Genomic DNA, 24,944 nt, shown 5'->3' on the forward strand with positions numbered 1-24,944 from the left:
GTCTGATCCACTTCCTATTGGACTCTGGTGCAGGTTGCTTCAGGAATCATTACAAACTGGCCTCAGTCTCACCCAAATTCAAAAAGCTCACAGCTTTTGGGCTTAACAAGCTACTGTTGTATTAAATGTAATACTTGGAAACTATACCTGATCCACCTTATGTTGCCTAGCAACATCGCTACCAGGAAGTGTTTAATCTTCTTGGGTGGTATAAGGTAGGTAATGAGGTCTTTGAAGACAGTAATACTTTAGTTAAATACTGTTTATAAATGTCTGTATTTGATTGTAAAACTGAAATACAAAACTATGAGAAATCTTAAAAAATATTCAAGGACAATTACATTTCAAAGCATATATTTTTCTTTGAATAACTTTTTATCTGATCAGTAAAAGAAAACCAAAAATAACCCAAATTGAACGAAGAAGAAAGTTATTGTTTAAAAAAACAGCTAATCTATTTTAAAAAATGCATTCCGTGTTCAGCAGTTGGGATTAGAATGTTCGATAACACCTGGCATGTGATGTCACAAAGAGACTGCTGATGACATCACAGACTTTGGAAGGGATCTGAGCATAAACCCACCCAGTGTTCTTATCTGTTCCCGACCTTTCATCGAGACAGATCTCTTTTGAGAAGCACGTTCGAACCTTAGCGAAACCAGCCAGACATCGTTCTCAGATATCACACGTCTTTTAGGTCGATATTCTGATTGATAGAAAGTTAGCCATGGAGCAAAAACAGTTTGTTTGTGGAAATGAAACCTCTCCAGCTAAACTTTCATGGGAAGACATGATTGACCTCCCCATCCAGGTCGACTATGAGGCCATTATTTTCCCAGCTGAAGAAGACAGCTCTGTCACCAGCGAGCTGCATCTCAGCAAAGCAGAAGATGGTCCAGAGATCCAAGGGGAAGCAGTTTCTTCTGCTACCATTGAGGCTCCCCCCTTAGCGGAGGTTCAGCTGAAATCATCCATCGCTGCTGACTCTACGTCTCTAAACTCAGACGAGGTAAAGCAAGCATGTCAGCCATCTCCGAGGTTAGAAGAACCAAAGACTCGCCCCAGTTCGGGTCTTTCTTCTGAGGCGCCGTACTCACACCATCATGGTAAGTGTTTTATGGGTCAATACTAGGGTTGTCAACTCGATACAGATACTAAGTAAAACATTCGATACTCAATGTCATTTTCGATACCACAAGGATAAAAACAAAGACTCCAAAATTCTACAGAAATGTTCTAATTAATAAACAAAATACAATAAATAGATAAATAAATACAATAAACAACATTTTGAGGTTGTATGCTGTGCACAATATTAAGCAAGCTTGATAAAAAAAACTTACAAAATTAAAATTAAGTGTTCCTTCCTTGGCTATGCTTTGCACACACATAACAATGGCACTAGCCAAACCGGTGAAGAAACAAAAATCATTCTCAGCAGCGGCACCTGTTACAGAAAAAAGTCTGAAACGGAAAAGTGCACAAAATTATTCAATCACACAGTGTTCTGAAAGTGCATTTTCCTCTATTCTGCACTTTAGATGAATGACTGCTTAGGTGCCACTGGTGGTAGCACTGTATCGGTACTTTTGAAAATGAAAATTGTATCCAGATACAACTTTTCAGTATCGATACTTTTTTGAGTATCGATACTTTTGACAATCCTAGTCAATACAAACATGCAGTTTGGCCACATGTTGATAACCCAGTTCTTTATGTGTCTTCCAAACCAGATAAAAACAGGAGAAAGCCATGGCACACCGGGACCAACAGAAAAACTGATGTTGACCGCCCCAAGTTCTATCAAAGCAACAGGATGCCACGCCATGCGTCAGCGGTTACGATGATCCCTCGCTCGATGTGCATCGAAGAGGCTATCAAACATATTAACGACCTCACTCAGCAGGTTACTGCTCTAAAACAAGAGCTGCACGAGAGAACATGTGATCTGCATGAGGAGAGAGAACAAAGAATCCAGTTTCAGGTTGACTGCAAAACTCAGATGAAACATATGGCAGAACTGGAAAAAAGTTTAGAAAGTGAACGTAGCATGAGACTCAAAAGTGAAGAGAAAGAGGAGAAGCAGGAAACATTCACTGTAACCCAGCCTACACGTGCGTCAAAGTTACCAAGCATTCCCACAGTTACAGTGTGCGTCAGTGTCCTGCATGAGCTCGCCTTCCTGAAGAGGCAGGCTGAGAAAAACGCCAGTAGAGAAGGGAGGATGGCAGAGGCTTTTGTTGAAGAACGAGAGCTGAGGCTCAAATATGAGGAACAGCTGAAGACTAAAACTGAAAATGACTCCAGACTCAAGGAACAGGAGGAACTGATCAAATCTCTGAAGAGTCAAGTCTCACAATTGACAGCAGAGTTGAAACTTCCTTTGAAAAAAGAACATCATGAAGCTTCCTCACAGACAGAGGAGTCCATGAAAACTGAAGCTTCCAGTCAGAAAGAGGCCCCCATGCAAAACAGGCCCCAAAGAAACAGATGTGGTTCCACAGTTAGAGGCCCCCACCATGAAAACAGGAGACAGAATCCAAACGGAGGCTTCAACCCAAACCCAAGCGTCTACATAAATGCCGGCCATCATCTGCATACAAGCCGCCATCGAGACGCAGGGCTGTACATGAACCAAGGCCCCCCCACACATGGAAACCACCATCCAACCAGAGGCCTGCAGGCAAACAGAAGATTTCCTCCCTACAGAGGCTATTAGACAAACACAGGCCTCCAGCTTGAAAGTGTTTTCTGGCCTGAATAAAGGCAACAGCTTTTAATATGCACATTAAAAAAGACCAAAAAACAATAAAAGAAAAAAAAATTATCCCCTCCTTGTGTCAATTCATATATATGTGTAAACAAATTCTATTAAGAATTGATAGTTTCAGAAAAATCTGTTTATTACTTTAATTGAACACAGATGTTTGTTATTTCATTGCTTTGTTTCTACTGTAATCAGCTTTGCAAAGGTTATTCAGTTTTTCAACTGGGGCAGAAACATGGTCTGATTTTCTTCCTGCTCCCCTTTGCTTATGGTGAATGTGTGACAAAGTGCCTGTTTTTTCTAGTGATTTTTACCATGGAGCAATAAATGAAGACATTGCCCCCCTGCACCTTCAGATAGGGTGGGGGTCTCTGTTTTCAGAGGCAAAGAGGTGGAAGAAGTACCAGACCTACTTTGTATCCCTGCGAGGAGGTTTTGGAAAGCACCCCTTTAGGGATTTTATCATTCTGCTCGGGAATCTTAATTCACATGTGGAAAATAACAGTAATACCTGGAGCAGTGTGATCAGGGGCTGGGACGTGCAGAGGGGGGGGGCTGAGGGTGCTTGAGCACCTGCCGCTAAGCTCCTTTATATTATATTATATATTATATTTATTGTGTGCTTGTATCTATGTGCATGTGTGTGTGTGTGTGTGTGCATGCCCAAAATAATAATAATTTAGATCAGGGGTCACCAACATGGTGCCCACGGGCACCAAGGGGCCCTCAAGGACCACAAGGGGTGCCCTTAGAGTCTTCTGAAAATAGAACAACTCAACAGTGAGCTACGTTTGAAATTTCACTGTATTCTGTTGCTCTTCTTTTTTTAATCGGGTTATAGAACATTTCATCATTTAATCATATATGGCATTTTAGCATTTATAGAGATTTCAAAATGAAAATGTCTAAAAGAAAATGATGAATTTAAAGAAACGATAAAGATATGTTTAGGATGTATGAAGTTTAGGTGAACGTTGACCATTCATAGGTCAGTATTGGTAGCCCTTCCTGTGACTCAGTGCCCCTGAATTAGCCCTCAGCTGTAAAAAGGTTGGTGACCGCTGATTTAGATCTACCGTGCCACGGTAACCGTGTCTGGTCACATGATCAACTTAAGGTGCTCTCCCTCACTCTGCCTTCACTGCACTGATGTGCCCTTCTGCAAATAACCAAGGGCTGCTTCAGAAAAACACTGACTTCCAGAAAAAGTAAACATCTGGTCCAGTATCTACGTTCTGCGGCGGTGTTAGTTTGTGCATGGTGTATTGCTGCAAGATGAGTAGAGTAGACTGACCAAGTTAAGTGAGCAATCAGCATCCTCTGTGCTTTCCAAATTTGCACACACCGCCTCTCTCAAGTTATAGCAGCTTGTCAGCGGCGCAAAAGTGGGTATGCACTATAATACGGCGGCCTGGCTGAACTGGAGAGAGCGCAGATCCAATCGCAGTAAAATAATTTATATTACAGCTGTCGCATCCCTGCCGCTAGCAGGTTGACTACACATGCAAAGCGTGTTATGGGGAAGAATAACGTCAGGTTTTTACTGTCTGTTTCTCCTGCCATGAGCAAAGTGCATTAGCACTAGAAATCCTGGAGAATTCCAGTTTTCCTGCAAGCCCCCCTCCAGTTTGGTGAGAATAGTATGTACAGTAAGTGTTTCATGTGAAACAGTTCATCTTAGAAATACATCGTACAATGTGATCTCACTTAATAGGAGATAGAAGAATGATAACACTTCTTCTAAAGGGGCATTATGCGAGGAAACGTATTAAGGTAAGACACAGGTGCTGAGTCGCAGATGTGTGAGATTGACTGTCAGAGAGGCAGCTTTGCAGCATTTGCACAAGAAGAAACTATAAAAGAAAAATTTACCCATCAAAGATCTATGGACTGAGTTGGACTAAAGTGAGCATTATTGAATTGAGTTATTGAAATAAATAAACTTTCAGTTATAATTCTAAAAAGAAAAGAACCTGCAATTCTATGTATTTTTATTATATTTGTTGAATCTTTTAGGATAACCTGAGGGACGACATATTAAAAAGATGTTTCCGTACTTATTCTAGAATGTTCTGTTATGGGCATTGTCATTTTAAAAAATCCTCTATGTTTGATATTATGCTTGAGTATTTTCTCAAACAAGATAGAAAAAAATGATAGCTATCCTTGGAATCAGTTTTAAGATGTCTTCTGTCATCTTCCTCCATAAATCTATTTATGCTCTGTTTTTTGTTGTTGTTGTTGTTGACTATGATCTTTATTGGTGGGTAGGAAGGGAAAGAGTCCGTTATAATCAGCTGATTTCTTCTAAAGCACTTTCTGTGGCGCAATAGCTTTATAAAACGCACTAATAAGCCCTATTAAGCTAAATCGACCAGAGTTTGTTTGTTTCTTTTGTGCAGGTCTGATTTAAGCCCAGCTAAATCTGGTCCAGACCAAATAACTGGATAGAGTCTAACTTGCTGAAATGGTCTGATCCACTTCCTATTGGACTCTGGTGCAGGTTGCTTCAGGAATCATTACAAACTGGCCTCAGTCTCACCCAAATTCAAAAAGCTCACAGCTTTTGGGCTTAACAAGCTACTGTTGTATTAAATGTAATACTTGGAAACTATACCTGATCCACCTTATGTTGCCTAGCAACATCGCTACCAGGAAGTGTTTAATCTTCTTGGGTGGTATAAGGTAGGTAATGAGGTCTTTGAAGACAGTAATACTTTAGTTAAATACTGTTTATAAATGTCTGTATTTGATTGTAAAACTGAAATACAAAACTATGAGAAATCTTAAAAAATATTCAAGGACAATTACATTTCAAAGCATATATTTTTCTTTGAATAACTTTTTATCTGATCAGTAAAAGAAAACCAAAAATAACCCAAATTGAACGAAGAAGAAAGTTATTGTTTAAAAAAACAGCTAATCTATTTTAAAAAATGCATTCCGTGTTCAGCAGTTGGGATTAGAATGTTCGATAACACCTGGCATGTGATGTCACAAAGAGACTGCTGATGACATCACAGACTTTGGAAGGGATCTGAGCATAAACCCACCCAGTGTTCTTATCTGTTCCCGACCTTTCATCGAGACAGATCTCTTTTGAGAAGCACGTTCGAACCTTAGCGAAACCAGCCAGACATCGTTCTCAGATATCACACGTCTTTTAGGTCGATATTCTGATTGATAGAAAGTTAGCCATGGAGCAAAAACAGTTTGTTTGTGGAAATGAAACCTCTCCAGCTAAACTTTCATGGGAAGACATGATTGACCTCCCCATCCAGGTCGACTATGAGGCCATTATTTTCCCAGCTGAAGAAGACAGCTCTGTCACCAGCGAGCTGCATCTCAGCAAAGCAGAAGATGGTCCAGAGATCCAAGGGGAAGCAGTTTCTTCTGCTACCATTGAGGCTTCCCCCTTAGCGGAGGTTCAGCTGAAATCATCCATCGCTGCTGACTCTACGTCTCTAAACTCAGATGAGGTAAAGCAAGCATGTCAGCCATCTCCGAGGTTAGAAGAACCAAAGACTCGCCCCAGTTCGGGTCTTTCTTCTGAGGCGCCGTACTCACACCATCATGGTAAGTGTTTTATGGGTCAATACTAGGGTTGTCAACTCGATACAGATACTAAGTAAAACATTCGATACTCAATGTCATTTTCGATACCACAAGGATAAAAACAAAGACTCCAAAATTCTACAGAAATGTTCTAATTAATAAACAAAATACAATAAATAGATAAATAAATACAATAAACAACATTTTGAGGTTGTATGCTGTGCACAATATTAAGCAAGCTTGATAAAAAAAACTTACAAAATTAAAATTAAGTGTTCCTTCCTTGGCTATGCTTTGCACACACATAACAATGGCACTAGCCAAACCGGTGAAGAAACAAAAATCATTCTCAGCAGCGGCACCTGTTACAGAAAAAAGTCTGAAACGGAAAAGTGCACAAAATTATTCAATCACACAGTGTTCTGAAAGTGCATTTTCCTCTATTCTGCACTTTAGATGAATGACTGCTTAGGTGCCACTGGTGGTAGCACTGTATCGGTACTTTTGAAAATGAAAATTGTATCCAGATACAACTTTTCAGTATCGATACTTTTTTGAGTATCGATACTTTTGACAATCCTAGTCAATACAAACATGCAGTTTGGCCACATGTTGATAACCCAGTTCTTTATGTGTCTTCCAAACCAGATAAAAACAGGAGAAAGCCATGGCACACCGGGACCAACAGAAAAACTGATGTTGACCGCCCCAAGTTCTATCAAAGCAACAGGATGCCACGCCATGCGTCAGCGGTTACGATGATCCCTCGCTCGATGTGCATCGAAGAGGCTATCAAACATATTAACGACCTCACTCAGCAGGTTACTGCTCTAAAACAAGAGCTGCACGAGAGAACATGTGATCTGCATGAGGAGAGAGAACAAAGAATCCAGTTTCAGGTTGACTGCAAAACTCAGATGAAACATATGGCAGAACTGGAAAAAAGTTTAGAAAGTGAACGTAGCATGAGACTCAAAAGTGAAGAGAAAGAGGAGAAGCAGGAAACATTCACTGTAACCCAGCCTACACGTGCGTCAAAGTTACCAAGCATTCCCACAGTTACAGTGTGCGTCAGTGTCCTGCATGAGCTCGCCTTCCTGAAGAGGCAGGCTGAGAAAAACGCCAGTAGAGAAGGGAGGATGGCAGAGGCTTTTGTTGAAGAACGAGAGCTGAGGCTCAAATATGAGGAACAGCTGAAGACTAAAACTGAAAATGACTCCAGACTCAAGGAACAGGAGGAACTGATCAAATCTCTGAAGAGTCAAGTCTCACAATTGACAGCAGAGTTGAAACTTCCTTTGAAAAAAGAACATCATGAAGCTTCCTCACAGACAGAGGAGTCCATGAAAACTGAAGCTTCCAGTCAGAAAGAGGCCCCCATGCAAAACAGGCCCCAAAGAAACAGATGTGGTTCCACAGTTAGAGGCCCCCACCATGAAAACAGGAGACAGAATCCAAACGGAGGCTTCAACCCAAACCCAAGCGTCTACATAAATGCCGGCCATCATCTGCATACAAGCCACCATCGAGACGCAGGGCTGTACATGAACCAAGGCCCCCCCACACATGGAAACCACCATCCAACCAGAGGCCTGCAGGCAAACAGAAGATTTCCTCCCTACAGAGGCTATTAGACAAACACAGGCCTCCAGCTTGAAAGTTTTTTCTGGCCTGAATAAAGGCAACAGCTTTTAATATGCACATTAAAAAAAGAGAACAAAAAACAATAAAAGAAAAAAAAATTATCCCCTCCTTGTGTCAATTCATATATATGTGTAAACAAATTCTATTAAGAATTGATAGTTTCAGAAAAATCTGTTTATTACTTTAATTGAACACAGATGTTTGTTATTTCATTGCTTTGTTTCTACTGTAATCAGCTTTGCAAAGGTTATTCAGTTTTTCAACTGGGGCAGAAACATGGTCTGATTTTCTTCCTGCTCCCCTTTGCTTATGGTGAATGTGTGACAAAGTGCCTATTTTTTCTAGTGATTTTTACCATGGAGCAATAAATGAAGACATTGCCCCCCTGCACCTTCAGATAGGGTGGGGGTCTCTGTTTTCAGAGGCAAAGAGGTGGAAGAAGTACCAGACCTACTTTGTATCCCTGCGAGGAGGTTTTGGAAAGCACCCCTTTAGGGATTTTATCATTCTGCTCGGGAATCTTAATTCCCATGTGGAAAATAACAGTAATACCTGGAGCAGTGTGATCAGGGGCTGGGACGTGCAGAGGGGGGGGGCTGAGGGTGCTTGAGCACCTGCCGCTAAGCTCCTTTATATTATATTATATATTATATTTATTGTGTGCTTGTATCTATGTGCATGTGTGTGTGTGTGTGTGTGCATGCCCAAAATAATAATAATTTAGATCAGGGGTCACCAACATGGTGCCCACGGGCACCAAGGGGCCCTCAAGGACCACAAGGGGTGCCCTTAGAGTCTTCTGAAAATAGAACAACTCAACAGTGAGCTACGTTTGAAATTTCACTGTATTCTGTTGCTCTTCTTTTTTTAATCGGGTTATAGAACATTTCATCATTTAATCATATATGGCATTTTAGCATTTATAGAGATTTCAAAATGAAAATGTCTAAAAGAAAATGATGAATTTAAAGAAACGATAAAGATATGTTTAGGATGTATGAAGTTTAGGTGAACGTTGACCATTCATAGGTCAGTATTGGTAGCCCTTCCTGTGACTCAGTGCCCCTGAATTAGCCCTCAGCTGTAAAAAGGTTGGTGACCGCTGATTTAGATCTACCGTGCCACGGTAACCGTGTCTGGTCACATGATCAACTTAAGGTGCTCTCCCTCACTCTGCCTTCACTGCACTGATGTGCCCTTCTGCAAATAACCAAGGGCTGCTTCAGAAAAACACTGACTTCCAGAAAAAGTAAACATCTGGTCCAGTATCTACGTTCTGCGGCGGTGTTAGTTTGTGCATGGTGTATTGCTGCAAGATGAGTAGAGTAGACTGACCAAGTTAAGTGAGCAATCAGCATCCTCTGTGCTTTCCAAATTTGCACACACCGCCTCTCTCAAGTTATAGCAGCTTGTCAGCGGCGCAAAAGTGGGTATGCACTATAATACGGCGGCCTGGCTGAACTGGAGAGAGCGCAGATCCAATCGCAGTAAAATAATTTATATTACAGCTGTCGCATCCCTGCCGCTAGCAGGTTGACTACACATGCAAAGCGTGTTATGGGGAAGAATAACGTCAGGTTTTTACTGTCTGTTTCTCCTGCCATGAGCAAAGTGCATTAGCACTAGAAATCCTGGAGAATTCCAGTTTTCCTGCAAGCCCCCCTCCAGTTTGGTGAGAATAGTATGTACAGTAAGTGTTTCATGTGAAACAGTTCATCTTAGAAATACATCGTACAATGTGATCTCACTTAATAGGAGATAGAAGAATGATAACACTTCTTCTAAAGGGGCATTATGCGAGGAAACGTATTAAGGTAAGACACAGGTGCTGAGTCGCAGATGTGTGAGATTGACTGTCAGAGAGGCAGCTTTGCAGCATTTGCACAAGAAGAAACTATAAAAGAAAAATTTACCCATCAAAGATCTATGGACTGAGTTGGACTAAAGTGAGCATTACTACACAGTAGAAATAAATGGGTCAAGGCACCCGAACAAGGTACCAGACATTCATTTATGGTTTACTCTGAACACACATTTACCCCATTTGTTCCTCAGTAACTTGTCATACAGCAGTTAACATGAAAGAGACATTTCATGCATGTAGATCTGCTGTAGATAGAGCTGCTGTATCAACAAATCAACAAAAAGGCAGGTACTGAATGTTACATCAAAATCTCCACAAATCTGAAAAGAAGCAACAAAAAAAAATTTTTTTGCTTCGAGTCTCAAAAAGTACAAAGCCTTTTGTGAGTAGGTTCATACAGGTCATTTCTGGATAGTTTCATCATATATATATTGTATTTTCACGAATATAAGGCGCATATAAACGTCTTTTTTCCCCCCTCAAAATGTGCGGCGCGCCCTATAGTGCGATGCGCCCTATGTGTGTTGTTACTGCGGACATTTGAGACCGCCATGAGAACGTTAAAGGGGGAAGTGTGGGCGTGGATTGTGTATAAAAGAACAGGTATGTGCTTTATGCAGAACTCCTCGTCTCCTCATTGAGGAGATGATGAAAGAGTGGCTGAGGGAGGTGAATGTAAGGAGACCAGGTGTTTTTTTCCCACTCATCACCATCGCTGTTAATCTGTGACTCCATGCGTGCCCATCTCACAGCCGATGTGAAAAACATGGTGAAACAAATGAACGCTGTGCTTGCTGTTATTGCGGGAGGTTTGACAAAGGAACCTCAACCGCTCGACATCGGTGTGAACCGGCCGTTAATGCTGCACGGATGCAGCAGGCGCAGCAGAAGCAGCGAGTTTACGTGCAAAGTCAATGGTTGATGCGCGTCAAGGTGCAGCAAAAAGTCCCGCAGCGCGTTTTAAGCAGCAGGCGCATCTGACGCGCGTGACACGCCGCAAACGTGCTGCTGCTCGAGATGGAAAAATTGAAGTTTTGCTGCTTGACGCGGCGCATCAACCAATCAGAGAAGCTGATCTGGGAGCTGACAGCGAGACAGACACAACGCTGATGACACAGAGCGCTGTGATCGCTCCTCTGAAACAGTTTATTAACGAATAAATTAACTTAAAATGCTGAAACCTGCCGGCAGAATATGTTCGCTTTTATTATCCTGCTGCCTGCAGATCGGATTATTTAGATGAAAAACACCTACCAGCCGCCGCGGTAAACCGCGAGGAGGCGACCCGGCCAGAGGCTGCTGTTAAATTAAGTTTTCAGGTGGATTTTCCCACTTAAGAACATATTAAAACTACTTTATTCCCACTGATCACAGCAAATATAGCTGCAGGGCAAAGAAAGGATAGAGTAGCTCCGCCCAACGCGCGTCAGACACACTTTTGCACTGAGCAGCCAGAGCAGCAAAGCTGCTTCAGCCGCGCGTCAGAACTAAACTGGTACAATCTAAACTGCAGGCACCAGGATAATAAAAGCCAACATATTCTGTCGGCAGATTTCTGCATTTTAAGTTAATTTATGCATCAATAAACTGTTTCAGAGGAGTGATCACAGCGCTCTGTGTCATCAGCGATGTGTCTGTCTCACGGCCAGCTCCCAGGTTTGATTAATACTTTGTAATAAATACATGAATAAAGCACAGTCATACTCAGTTTTGCTCCCGCTCTATTTTTAAATACGCAGTAGAGGTATTTAAACGTAGTAGAGGACATGTACCTGTATATAAAAAACGCGGCCTATATGTGTGTTAAATACTGTAATGGCACACATACACTATATTGCCAAAAGTATTTGCTCACCCATCCAAATTATTGGAATCAGGTGTTCCAATCACTTCCATGGCCACAGGTGTATAAATTCAAGCACCTAGGCATGCAGACTGTTTTTACAAACATTTGTGAAAGAATGGGTCGCTCTCAGGAGCTCAGTGAATTCCAGCGTGGAACTGTGATAGGATGCCACCTGTGCAACAAATCCAGTCGTGAAATTTCCTCGCTCCTAAATATTCCACAGTCAACTGTCAGCTGTATTATAAGAAAATGGAAGTGTTTGGGAACGACAGCAACTCAGCCACGAAGTGGTAGGCCACGTAAACTGACGGAGCGGGGTCAGCGGATGCTGACGCGCATAGTGCGAAGAGGTCGCCAACTTTCTGCAGAGTCAATCACTACAGACCTCCAAACTTCATGTGGCCTTCAGATTAGCTCAAGAACAGTGCGCAGAGAGCTTCATGAAATGGGTTTCCATCGGCGAGCAGCTGCATCCAAGCCATACATCACCAAGTGCAATGCAAAGCGTCGGATGCGGTGGTGTAAAGCACGCCGCCACTGGACTCTAGAGCAGTGGAGACGCGTTCTCTGGAGTGACGAATCGCGCTTCTCCATCTGGCAATCTGATGGACGGGTCTGGGTTTGGCGGTTGCCAGGAGAACGGTACTTGTCTGACTGCATTGTGCCAAGTGTAAAGTTTGGTGGAGGGGGGATTATGGTGTGGGGTTGTTTTTCAGGAGCTGGGCTTGGCCCCTTAGTTCCAGTGAAAGGAACTCTGAATGCTTCAGCATACCAAGACATTTTGGACAATTCCATGCTCCCAACTTTGTGGGAACAGTTTGGAGCTGGCCCCTTCCTCTTCCAACATGACTGTGCACCAGTGCACAAAGCAAGGTCCATAAAGACATGGATGACAGAGTCTGGTGTGGATGAACTTGACTGGCCTGCACAGAGTCCTGACCTCAACCCGATAGAACACCTTTGGGATGAATTAGAGCGGAGACTGAGAGCCAGGCCTTCTCGTCCAACATCAGTGTGCGACCTCACAAATGCGCTTCTGGAAGAATGGTCAAAAATTCCCATAAACACACTCCTAAACCTTGTGGACAGCCTTCCCAGAAGAGTTGAAGCTGTTCTAGCTGCAAAGGGTGGACCGACGTCATATTGAACCCTATGGATTAGGAACGGGATGTCACTTAAGCTCATATGTGAGTCAAGGCAGGTGAGCAAATACTTTTGGCAATATAGTGTAACTGAGACTGCGCCTTTTAGTAGGGTGCGCCTTATGGTCGTGAAAATACGGTACAAAAAAAGAAACAACACTGCTTCATATTAAGCAGGATTCACACCAGTATCACATTTTTTAATTTACTTTTAACACTTTTGGTTTTATTAAAGGAAATATCAGATTTTCTCTGGTTCCAAAAAAAATTTAAGATCTCTGTAAAAGCCCCCTTAGAGAGCATAACATTAAGTTAACATGACTATAACAGCTAAATGCAGCGATTTCCATGCTGCTCAGCAAAACGCTTCACAAATTTATTTAGATCCAATGCCTTTGTGGGTTTTGATTACAACCAAACTTGATAGTCTCTTTTCTGTCATAGTTGACCGCAAATAAGTCTTTATGAGGCTGAGACGTCAGGCCTAACTAACATCATAGTTAGAGAAATAACGTTCTGCAACCTGATTTTTATCATCTCAAAATCAGCATTGCAGCTATGCTAGCAACATTGTGCTTTCATTATGATTTCATTTCTCAATAGATAGTTAATCACTTTTTACCTGTCTCCTCCTGTGTCTCCTCTCCCTTTGACCCCTGGCTCCCTCGCTTTGCCCCATCCGGTTTTCAGAACTAATTAGTCTCAGTCGCTCTCGCGTCATCTCGTGCTGCATTCACTGCAGTCCGACATTGGAAATTAACGGTCGCAATTCTCAAATTATCCATAATTTATAAGCCTCGCCACCCCTACAGCCAACTGGGGTGGCAGCAGGGGTGGCAAGGCTGTCATTTATGCCACCCCAGTAGATCCGCCTATAATCACATCAACTTAAGCATACTGATGTGAATAAATATGCTACAGAATATTCCCTGATTTTACTTTAATAATAGTTTGTAGTTCAGGAAAATTTGCTTAGTTTTTTTCAGAAATCCAAACTAACTGAATTCATTTCTTTTTTTTATTGTGTGAATTTACCAATGCTAGAGAAAACAGGGGTTGTTTACTATGCAACCCCATCACAGGAAGATTTATTACAGAACAACACAGCCTACCGAGGAAATTTCAAATCGAACCGACGTAACATCAGTCAACAAAGTTTTTAAAAGGAAATGTCTTTTAAATGGGCAGAAAACAGCCCAGCAGTGTATGTCTCTGCATTGCACCGTGTTGAAATGTTTGGTAGTATGTAAGTGTTCTGCTGTAGAGCGCATATTAGTAACAAAAAGTTCCTTAGAGCCTCACTCTAATGGAGCACCAACCAAACGGGATAAAGTAGTCATATTAAATGCAGAGGGCTTTCCCGGCCTCTTTTTCATACTTTCAGTTTTATTTTGTATAAAACATAGAATGAGATACCAAGATGCTAATAACTGAAAACTTTCAGTAAAATATGGGCAATGAGTTAGATTTTTAATGCAAATGTTTCAGATTGGTTCTCTTGTGAATGCAGGAGCACTCACTTGAGCCAGAGTTTCTCAAAGCAAATGAAACCTCAACCAGGTGAAAACATGCTGTTATGTTATGGGTGTAGCCTTTGCAGGATGGTTGACTAAAACCATGTGAGGTGTTAAAGGTACACTATGCAACCGGTGTTGATTTTCCAGCGAGGCTCTCCCCAGAGGGCGAAAGTAAAAGTGCACTGTCGTAAATATGCTCAGCTGTTCTCCTGGTTCTTCCGTCAAGCCAGGCGCGGTTGTTTTGAGCTTAGCAGACAGGCGAACGCAACGATTCACCATGTCTACTGTGGTAAGTGACTATTTTGTTCCAATTTTCGAGTTTGAAAAAGCCTTGCAGCCTTCTTTTTCTTTTAGCTCTCGCCATTCGGAAAAAGTTTGCCCGATGTTCACCCGTGTACGACTCCTCTCTCTGTCCGGAGCCCTTTTCCTCTTTCTTGCCTGCTCCGACATGAGCTTTTGCTGTTTTCTCGCTGGTTTCGCCATGATAACTGCACAAATATCGCCACTGCGCTAGCAGCGAGCATGCCTTTCACTGGGGGCGTGTAGCAGTTCTCGCCGTAAAGCAAGACCGACTCTCGCGATGCACGAGACTTCTGAGCCTGTGGGTGCGGGCCGAGGGCTCCTGCAATTGCAAGTACGGTATTTCTCCTACAGACCACCAGGGCGGCCGAGAAAACCTTTGTTCGACCTGAAATGACTCATTTAATCATCCAAAACATTATGGAACACATTAATTAACTGAAAAATGTTGCATAGTATGCCTTTAAGTTAGTAAAGGAGTAGTTCAACAGTCCTGATGTATACCAAATGGAGCAAAAGCAATAAGACAGAAAAGGGCCACAAAGCAGATGGAAAATTAAGAATTCAACTTTTCTTACATCAATGTAGTTTGCGTTGACATAATCTGAGTCAGGATCTGCCAGGAGAGAAAGGAGCTTGAGTCGCCGATCCGCTACAAAGAAGAAGGACAATTATTAGAACCCCAAATGCATCAATTTGTTCCTTTGTCAAATAAAATGCATGTTAGTGAACTTTAGGTGAAATTAAACAACTTCCTGACCATGACCTTCCGCTTTCCTTATTCAGTCGGGCTTCCATGCTCACCGCTGAACAGAGACTGTCCTTATAAAGGGTTTAGTGATATCTATATAAATACAGACCATGGAAGTACCACAGTGATGCTATTATTGGACCTTAGTGGAGAATTCAATACTGCTGATCACTTCATTTTATTAGGGCCTCTAAAAAACTGGGTCTGACTTTCTGCTGCAGGACTTGACTCGTTTAAATCCTACTGGAAGGACAGGGACTGTTTTGTGTCAGTAGTTAATTTTATATCAGAAACCATAAGATGTGTTAAGACGGACCCTTGGGGGGTCCATTTAGATCTTATTAACCAACAACATAAGTTACCATAACATACAGCTAAGCATTACGATGTCACCAGGTTGCTATGAACCTATTCAAGTCCTGGGTAAATGGCTAAAGAAACCAACACATCAATGTGCCAAAATGTTATAAACTAAAACAAAAAAAACCTGAAGTAATAATTTCTGGACCAAAGGAAGAGCTTTGAAAGGTTCGCACATACATAATACAGCTGGAAAAATTAATCTGCCTTGAAATGGGTTTTGTGATGGACTCAGTTAAAGTGTTAAAGCTGGCCTTTTATCATCTAAAGAATATATCCAGGATTAAAGAGCTAAGGCCTCAGCAGAACCTAAAAAAATATTTATGCATTTATCTTAATTGGAGTTGATTACTGTAAAAGTGGATCAACAAACTGCAGTGGATCCAGAAGGCTGCTGCTCATGTCTTAAACAGAATTAAGAAAGTTGAGAACATCACCCCACTTCTAAAGTCGTACCCCGTAAGTCAACAGAACTTAAAGGAATAGTACACCCAAAACATGATTAGCCTTCATTTTCCACTCACCCCCATGCTGAACAACACTCTGGAGTACTTTTTTGATATCTCAAATGCATCTGGAGATCTGGGAGGCTTCTTGCTGTCTGCTGACATTCAAATAATGGAGGTCTATGGCGCCCGAGGCAGAAAGGTCCATAAAAGTCCACAAAAAACGTGTCAATATTCCTCCATACGGCTCGTCCAATGTATTCCAAGTGTCCTGAGTGGGTAGCATCCAGAATTTACTCGAAACGAAGTCATTTAGAATGTTTTTAGAGCATAAACAGTAGTGTATAGGATTTCCTAAAAGCGAGTTCACGAGTCTACGGAAACCGCGGCAGACCAAACCAGACGAAAGTGCGCATTCAGCGTCTGCTCTGCCGATAATGCAAGTGTAGAAGAAGAAATGTGCTGTTTACCTGTGCAAAGAAAGAAACAACGAAAGAAAAATGTCTGAGGACTTCAGTGTTGAGGAAGAGCATGAGTTCTTTGCCGAGCTGAATGCACACTTTCATCTGGTTTGGTCTGCCGCGGTTTCCGTAGACTCGTGAACTCGCTTTTAGGAAATCGTATACACTACTGTTTATGCTCTAAAAACATTCTAAATGACTTCGTTTTGAGTAAATTATGGACGCTACGACCTCAGGACACTTGGAATACATTGGACGAGCAGTATGGAGGAATATTGACACGTTTTTTTGGGGACTTTAATGGACCTTTCTGTCTCGGGCACCATAGACCTCCATTATTTGAATGTCAGCAGACAGCAAGAAGCCTCCCAGATCTCCAGATGCATTTGAGATATCAAAAAAGTACTCCAGAGTGTTGTTCAGCATGGGGGTGAGTAGAAAATGAAGGCTAATCATGTTTTGGGTGTACTATTCCTTTAAATGCATTTATAACTAAGAAGAACTTGGAATAAACATAATTAAGTTTGTATTTTTTTGTAATATTATACTGGACTACATGTTTCTGTACACAGATATTTATTATTAATATGTGATAAGATATATGGGATGACAATAAGTGTTTTCACACCAAGGAAAGGCCTTTGGACCACTTGTTTGGCTTGGACTAGGGATGAACAATTTGGCAAAAAATGAAAATTGTGATTATTTTGAACCAATATTGCAATTGCAATTTTTTTTTCCTTTGCACCAAGTTTTATTCATAGTCCATTGTTGCAAGACTTTCCTGTTAGCTTTGTGTGAAAAAGTACTAAATTCTACTTTCATGCATGAATCTGCATGCCTAACCCTAACTCTGTCTTCCCGTTCTGTGGTTGTAATCTTTTATTATGAATATTACTGCCACCTAAAGGGATGGACTAAGAAATGTACATATAATTGAGCGCATCTATAATTTGAAAAGTGGGTTTTCTTAAAGTGTGATTGCATTGCAAATGCAACTAATTGTCCAATCCTAATCAGGACTTTATTCTTTTTTTTCATTTGCTGCCATTTCCTTTAACACTTTTCTTCTTGCAAGTGACTATAACTTGGACCAAAGCCACATAATAGATGATCTTTGCTTCCATTGGACAGAAATGAGTGAGGTGATAAAGGAAAGACAAAGAAATGGTGAAAAGGCTGTAATGAAGTCGTAGCTGTAGCTCCGTTGTTCTGCATATTTATGGTGTTATTTATTGAGTGTCAAGAGCAGCTCATTTAGTCCAGGTTTCATGTATAATTTTTTAAACTGAAATGGATGAAGCTACAAGCCTGACGAGATACTCGGCATGCTGGCAAGCAGTGTTACTCAGCATGATACAGTGGACCAGGTATGAATTAGGGTTATGCTGATAGCTATGGTGGCTTAGATGACCCTAAGATGATTTCACTGAATTAAATGTATTTGAAGATGTTCAGTTTGATACAATAAAATAAAAACGAATAAAACAGAGTTGTTCTTTTTTTTACTTTTGCCCCTCTAAATATGCATTGATTTGTTTTAGGTGCAATATCTGAAGGTTATGAAGAGATGTCTTAAAGTTATAATTCTTAGTGCAACAATGTTTATGACCGACACCAACAATAGGTAAAATATGCATTTGACAACTTGGAGTAAATATTGGAAAATATCTAAAACAATATTGGGCTGTATTTAGGACATATCATATAAAAATAGTTCAGTGGCAATATGTTGTCAAAGCATAAAAAAACAACAACATTAAAATAGAAGAGAAATAAATCTAAAACATTAAATCAAAAGACAAATTGTAGAATTGCATTTATCAGTAAACACTTTTAATAAATTTTTTTATTTTTAAAATATAAAAGCCCTAATCTTCAGCAATGGAAATTACACTTGATAAATTGTTCATTGCCATAAAAATGACAATAATACTAAGCCTAGACTTAAATATAGGTCGACTGAGCTTGAGCCTAAATCTCTTTGTAATCTTCTACTTAATAAAATACATTAGCAATACTCACGGCCGAGCAGGTTGTCACATCGTCCTTTGGTCTTGTCTTTCTTTTTAATGACATCCCGTGCATTGAAAAAACTCTGCAAAAATAAAAATTTACAATTTAAATTCCAGTAAACCGAAGGCTGACAGTAATACAATTAATAAACAGTTGCTGCCTACATTCAAACACTTGAGAAAAACTATTTGGAGAGTCAACCAAATTTTTCAACCTATTTTTTTCTATCGCTTAGTTAGCTTTAAAATGTGATAAATAAACAACAAACTCAACATAACTTACAATAAAGATCAGAAATATAGGGATTTTTTTCTAATAAATTCCTGTGTGTTACACAAAGGTCTGTTTGGCTTCCAAATTAGCGAATTTTGCCAAGTCATCAACAAAACTCTTCACAGAGAGAGTAAAACTGCACTCAACCTCTTTAGACAGAAAAAGGTTGTCTGGTCAAAAACAATAGATGCTAAAAGTGATGAATAAACATCCCAAGATAAAACCAAAAAGTCTAAAGGAAAGGATTTTGATGATTCAAGCTCTGCTGTATTCCTTTGCATTCATCTTGACTGATCTCTCCTATTTACAGTTAATCATAATAAGGTTCTAATATCAAGACCTGCCGTCTCCTAACTGCTGTAAGCTGATAACTCCTGAGGGAAACTAGAAGAACTTGAGATTAGGTAGAGCTGGATGAGACGAAAAGACACATACAAGGTGCTATTGTATACAAGAAATAACTCATCTAACGCTGTTTACGAAACATATTTGCATATATAAAAACATATCAGATTAGTTTATTATCAGTTAGGGATGGGCGATATGTTATCGTGTACAATACATCGTCAAAGAAATTCCTCATGGTAACAATTTGTCATCTTGCGATAAAAACTCCCGCCGGTGACGTATACTGCGCGTGACAAACCTGCAGTCCAACTCACGTGCGCAAACAACAAGCATGGCGGAAGGTGGAGGATACGTGCCCCAAGACCTGGTTCCAAAAAGAGGTTCCAGCTCCGTTATCTGGAACTGGTTTGGATTTAAAAAGTCTGATACGGAGCAGAAAGTCGTAATATGCAAAGTTTGCAGAAAACCTGTGACGACAAAGGACAGCAACACTACCAATTTATTTCACCACCTAAAACACAAACGGGAATATGATGCTGGTCAGAAGATGCGCTGCGATGCAGCAGAAGCCTCGACTTCAAAAACCTCTGTTAAGAAACCGACTGCCACTCAAACAAAACTTGCCGACGCGTTTGCTCATTCCACACCATATGACAGCCAAAGCGAGCGATGGAAAGAGTTAACAGAGGCCGTTGCATAGAGAGGTATTTCTGTTTTTATATTCTTGTTAAATTTATTGAAATAATTTTTTTTTTATTTCGTTGTTTAGCATGCTGACAATCCTGCTAGTCTTATTTGTACATTCTTGAACAAAGAACTATTTCAGGTTTTACATGTTTGTTGGAAGTTATTGAAATTATTTATTTCTACTTTAGTATTTAGATTTTTCTGTTTTTTCCCTTTATTTATCATTCCATTTGCACAACAGCAAAAAAGGTTGTTACAGGTTGGTATAACATTTGCATTTTATTTTTAGTGAAGTGAGTGTAATGTATGTTAGAACTTGCACTGGTATTTATTTATCCAATATATGGCATGTTCCAGCAACTGGTAATTTACACATCTATTTATATCAGGAGGTGATTACTGATTAGTTTTCATTTTCAGTGAAAGTTTCTCAATTTATCAGGTTGTATTTACAGTTGCACTACTTTGCAACTTTTATAAGCCAAGTTATATTTGCTGTGTAGCATTTAAATAAATGTGAAATTTGTTCTCATATTTCAGGCTTGTTTGATTGGTTTGATACATTAGGCTGATATTGTGTTTTTGTTTTGTTTTTTTTCGTCACTTATCGTTATCGTGGTAAAACCTAGAAATTATCGTGATAAATGTTTTAGTCCATATCGACCATCCCTTTTATCAGTGCTTAAATGGACACAGGGTTCACTAGCTCATTAAAGATGAGTGTTGGTGTGGTGGGGGAACAGGGGTAAGTAAGCCTGAAGTGCAGAGGCCTGACCCTCAGTTCACAGGACGTGGAAGCAGTGCTGGGGTGCCACAGTGCAGCTGCTGCACTTTCACGGTCAACAGTATCACAGTAAATCTGGTCCATTAGAGCAGCTCTGCCCAGCTGCCATGATGGATTTAGAAAGCATCTCTGTGCAACTCTGCACTCCCTGCTCAAATTTACACATTCTATTTATGCTGCATGCCACAGCGACTCAACCTCAATCTGGAGCAGAGCGAAACATTCAGGCAGGAAGGCAAAGTGGATCCTGTTTACAACTAAAAACTTCTGGACTTCTTTTTAAATACTGTTCATTCAGGTAACGGAAAGCCAAAATAAATATGAGCACTGAATGTGAAGAAAAACTAAAAAACAAAGTTGTTTGTTTGCAGGATACAATGAATAGTAACTATATCTGGTGGAATATAAGCTGGTAAACACCTTTGATTATAGATGATAGAGTTGGGCAAATTTTTTATTATTTGGTACTGTTTCTTTCCTAGACGAACCCACAGTGGAGCTAATTTATCAACACCTTTTGTAGGTCTGATTCTCACTCTTTCATCCACAGTGGGCCCCAGCAGATGGTCGTTCACAGTGAGCGTGGTTCTGGAGGTTTCTTCCTGTTAAAAGGGATTTTTCTCTCCACTGTCTCCCCTACATGCTCGGTGTGAGGGGTTTCTGTAGGGTCAGCAACAAATTGCAAGCCAAAACATCAATGACTCGACGCGATCAGCTTGGTTTCCTCAGAAATATTTTAACAACCTGACTGTGGGATCTGGTTGAACTATCTCTGTAATGTCCCTTGAGATTATGTTTTGAAAATTGGCTGTATAAAAGTAAACTTAATTCAACTGAAGTAATAAAACACATGTGGATAAAAATCAAATGATTCCTTTAACTGTCAATGAGATTTCTGCTTCCCTTTGCAGGTATTTTGGTCCGCTCCTCATAAGTAAACAGCTCCAGATGTCATAGAGTTGAAGGGCGCCTTTTCCAGACAGCACGTTTCAGCTCCTTCCAAATATGCTTTAAATTATTGATTATGGTCGGGCTGATAGATGGCCACTAGAATAGACTAATGTTTTCCTCTTAGCCATTCATAGTTGATTTTGCTTTATTTTATTCATTTATTTATTTTGATTAGGACAACATGTCAGCTTAAAACATCAATGTAAATAGGCCAGAATTAGCACAACAGCTAATTTGCATCCACTGTCCTAAGGCAGGTAAAAACAGTGAACATTAAACAAGACACTACGGGAAAGAACACAAACAGATAAGATGCCAATAGCATGAAATCTAAATAAAATTAGGTTTGCAGGCAAACAGAAACACATTAATTCACCTGTGAACACACGCCTGGTTAGTTTTCATCCAATCTTTCAAGCAGATTTTAAAACTTATGTAGGTTGAACAGCCACTATACTGCAAAAAAAATTTAAATCTCCATAAGTCATTTTTTCTTAAAATAAGTGCATTTCTTCTTGAATTGAGGAGATAAAAGATAAATTTTGCAAATTGACAAAGATAATTTACATTTAAAATAAGAAAAAAAACATTGCATTGTCTTGTTTCTATAACATATTATCTAATTATCTTATTCTAAGAGTGAATTTACTCATTCCATTGGCAAACTATCTCATTTAACCACTCAAATTAAGGGTAAATACACTTAATTTAAGACATTTTTACTCCTTTCTAGATCATTTTTTTTCCAGTGTAAAGCTGGCAGTGTGTTCCATGACTGTGCTCCTCTGATGGATGCAACCATTTGGCCAAATTTGGTCCTACGCCGCCGAACATTACAGTCTCCTCTGGTTAAAGCCCTGGTGTTTATTCTAGTAATGTTTTTTTGCTTATAAAATCTGTTAGAGGAGGAGGGGCAATTCACAATATGTCAATGGACTTTACAGAGAAGGTTTAGGCAGATAATGCAGTCAGATGACAGAGGCAAAAATCTACAAAGTTGTCTGTTGAAAGACACATAATCTGTAACTAAGATCAAGCTTTCTGCTGTACATTTCTCTCTAGAATCCTTTGATAGTCCTGGGATTTCATTGTACCCTGCAGGGCTTCAAGACACCCTGTGTCAGAAGCAAAGTAGCTCCTGAACATATCCGAGCCTCCTAATGTTTTAGTGTACGATGTTCTCTTCTTAATCTACTTAATTCTTCCCACTGAACTGCTAAAGGCTGAGCCTGATCAGTGTCCGGCTTTCCTCACCCAATGTGAAATTCATTTTGAGCTTCAGCATTCTGCGTATCCTACTGGTGACCTACATAATTTCATAATATCTGTGTATGTATAGAGCTATGCATAGAATTTGCTCATGGTGGCGCCTAAAGGCAGCAGCTTTTCAACAGCACTCAACAATTCCCCAAAATATGCTGCCTAGAAAGCCACAAACTATACATCTATGACCTCCAGTGCCTGCTGGAGCACCTGTCATCAAGTGTTTTTTTCTGGACTCATAGATACAGCCACTCTTGAGCTTTTAAAAAGCTTCAAAGTGCTTAGGTCAGATGCAAACAGAACAGTGGACCAATGGAGCAGGCCAAGCCAGAGAAAGAGCAAGGGGAAGCGAAAGACGGTGTAAACGGGGCTGCAGAGGTTGGCTAACAGCAAACCTTAGAAAAAATCCCCAGAGACCGTCGCTCCCTTCGATCCTGCTCCCCAATGCCCACTCACCGGAGAACAAAATGGATCATCTTCAACTCTAACGCTTTTCAAAGAAGGAGATTAGTAACTGCGGCGCCCTCATCCTGTCCGAGTCATGGCTTAACTCATCAATACCGAGCCTGGAGGGACTCACACTATACGGAGCTCATAGGAACTTCGGACTCAGCCTTAAGACTAGAGGAGGAGGATTGTGCATCAACAGCAAGGGGTGTAAAAATGCTAAATTTGTCACCAGTTTCTGCTCTCCAGAGATCGAATTCTTGACTGTTAACTGCAGACCTTTCTATCTGCCTAGAGAGTTCACGGTTGGTAGTGTCACTGCCATATATGTGCTCCCCAGCACTAATACCAGACTCTAACCCTTAAACAGATCTGTGAGCTTCAATCTGCACACACAGGGCGTTTTCATCATTGCTGGGGATTTTAACCAGGCTAATTTGAAGACTGTTCGCCCTCATTTTTAGCAACATATGGACTTTGCAGCTTGCAGACAGAACACTGTTGACCTGGTCTACCCCAACATAAAGATGCATTCAGATCAGCCCCCCCAACTCTAATTCTGCTCATCAGACCACTTATCTGTCATGCTAATTCCTGCATACAGGCCCTGTCTTATTAGGGCTAAACCTACAGCGATGCAGGTCAGGGTGTGGATTAAGGGGGCAATGGAGGCACTGGAACATGTTAAAAGCTGCAGCTACGTATGACAACAAGATCAATATCGACGGGTATAACGTGACTGTATCAGCCTACATCAACAAATGCATTGAGAATGACAGCATCACAAAGAACATCATCACCCGGGCCACTAAACAACTCTGGATGACTGGGGAGGTTGGAAAATCACTAAAAGCATATAATTCAGCCTTCAGGTCTGGTAACAGAGAGGAACTGAGGACAGAGAGAGCCTTAAACCCTGCCACCAGATCAGTGTAGCAGAACCACAAGAAGAAAATCCAGGATCTTTTCCATTCAAAAAAGGCCACTAGTGCCTTAAACCCCTAAAAACAAAAGAAAATCTTTATAGACAAATAGACACATGATGCCAGATACATCTGCATTAAAATACCTTCATAAAAGTGGCTCTTAAAGTATCTAATCTAAACAATGACAACAACCATACCTTTTTATGTCAATGTCTGTGTTGCGAAAATGTGTTTGTCTCTGACTTTATTCAACCTAGTTTGTAAAGAAGAGTAGACTCCAAAATTGGAGTGATAAGGTAATGTCATTAAATGGGCGGCGGCCATTCAAGGAGAGGGTGATATTGTCATGAAAAATGTCTCTTTTCAGGGTTGGATGAAAACAACAATTATATCATAGCAAATGTATACTCAGTGGTGCCAAAGGCAATTTTCCACACATATATGCCCACAGTGGACTTTGGGAGGCTTTAAAAAATCTTTATAAAGAAACTTTAACACAATATTCAGATTTTACACTAAGTGGGATAAAAAAAAAAAAACATTTAACTTGTACCTAACCTTGACATAAACTTTTAGATTATCTTTATGCACATCTT

The 24,944-nt window shown here is 40.5% G+C and overlaps 1 protein-coding gene across 2 annotated transcripts in view; it reads right to left on the reverse strand.

Moving 5' to 3' along the window:
• LOC119799160 (receptor-type tyrosine-protein phosphatase U-like) overlaps positions 1 to 24,944 on the reverse strand; it is a 123,127-nt gene that overhangs the window by 18,872 nt on the left and 79,311 nt on the right. For both annotated transcript variants that reach the window (XM_038308955.1, XM_038308954.1), the window contains 2 exons: positions 18,679 to 18,751; positions 15,214 to 15,287 (listed from right to left, as the gene is read on the reverse strand). In XM_038308955.1, the coding sequence (XP_038164883.1) occupies positions 15,214 to 15,287; positions 18,679 to 18,751 (147 nt within the window). The remainder of the gene's footprint in view (positions 1 to 15,213; positions 15,288 to 18,678; positions 18,752 to 24,944) is intronic.

The sequence above is a fragment of the Cyprinodon tularosa genome, unplaced genomic scaffold (genome assembly GCF_016077235.1).
Source record: "Cyprinodon tularosa strain WSP-4 unplaced genomic scaffold, ASM1607723v1 ctg650, whole genome shotgun sequence".
NCBI lineage: Eukaryota > Metazoa > Chordata > Actinopteri > Cyprinodontiformes > Cyprinodontidae > Cyprinodon > Cyprinodon tularosa.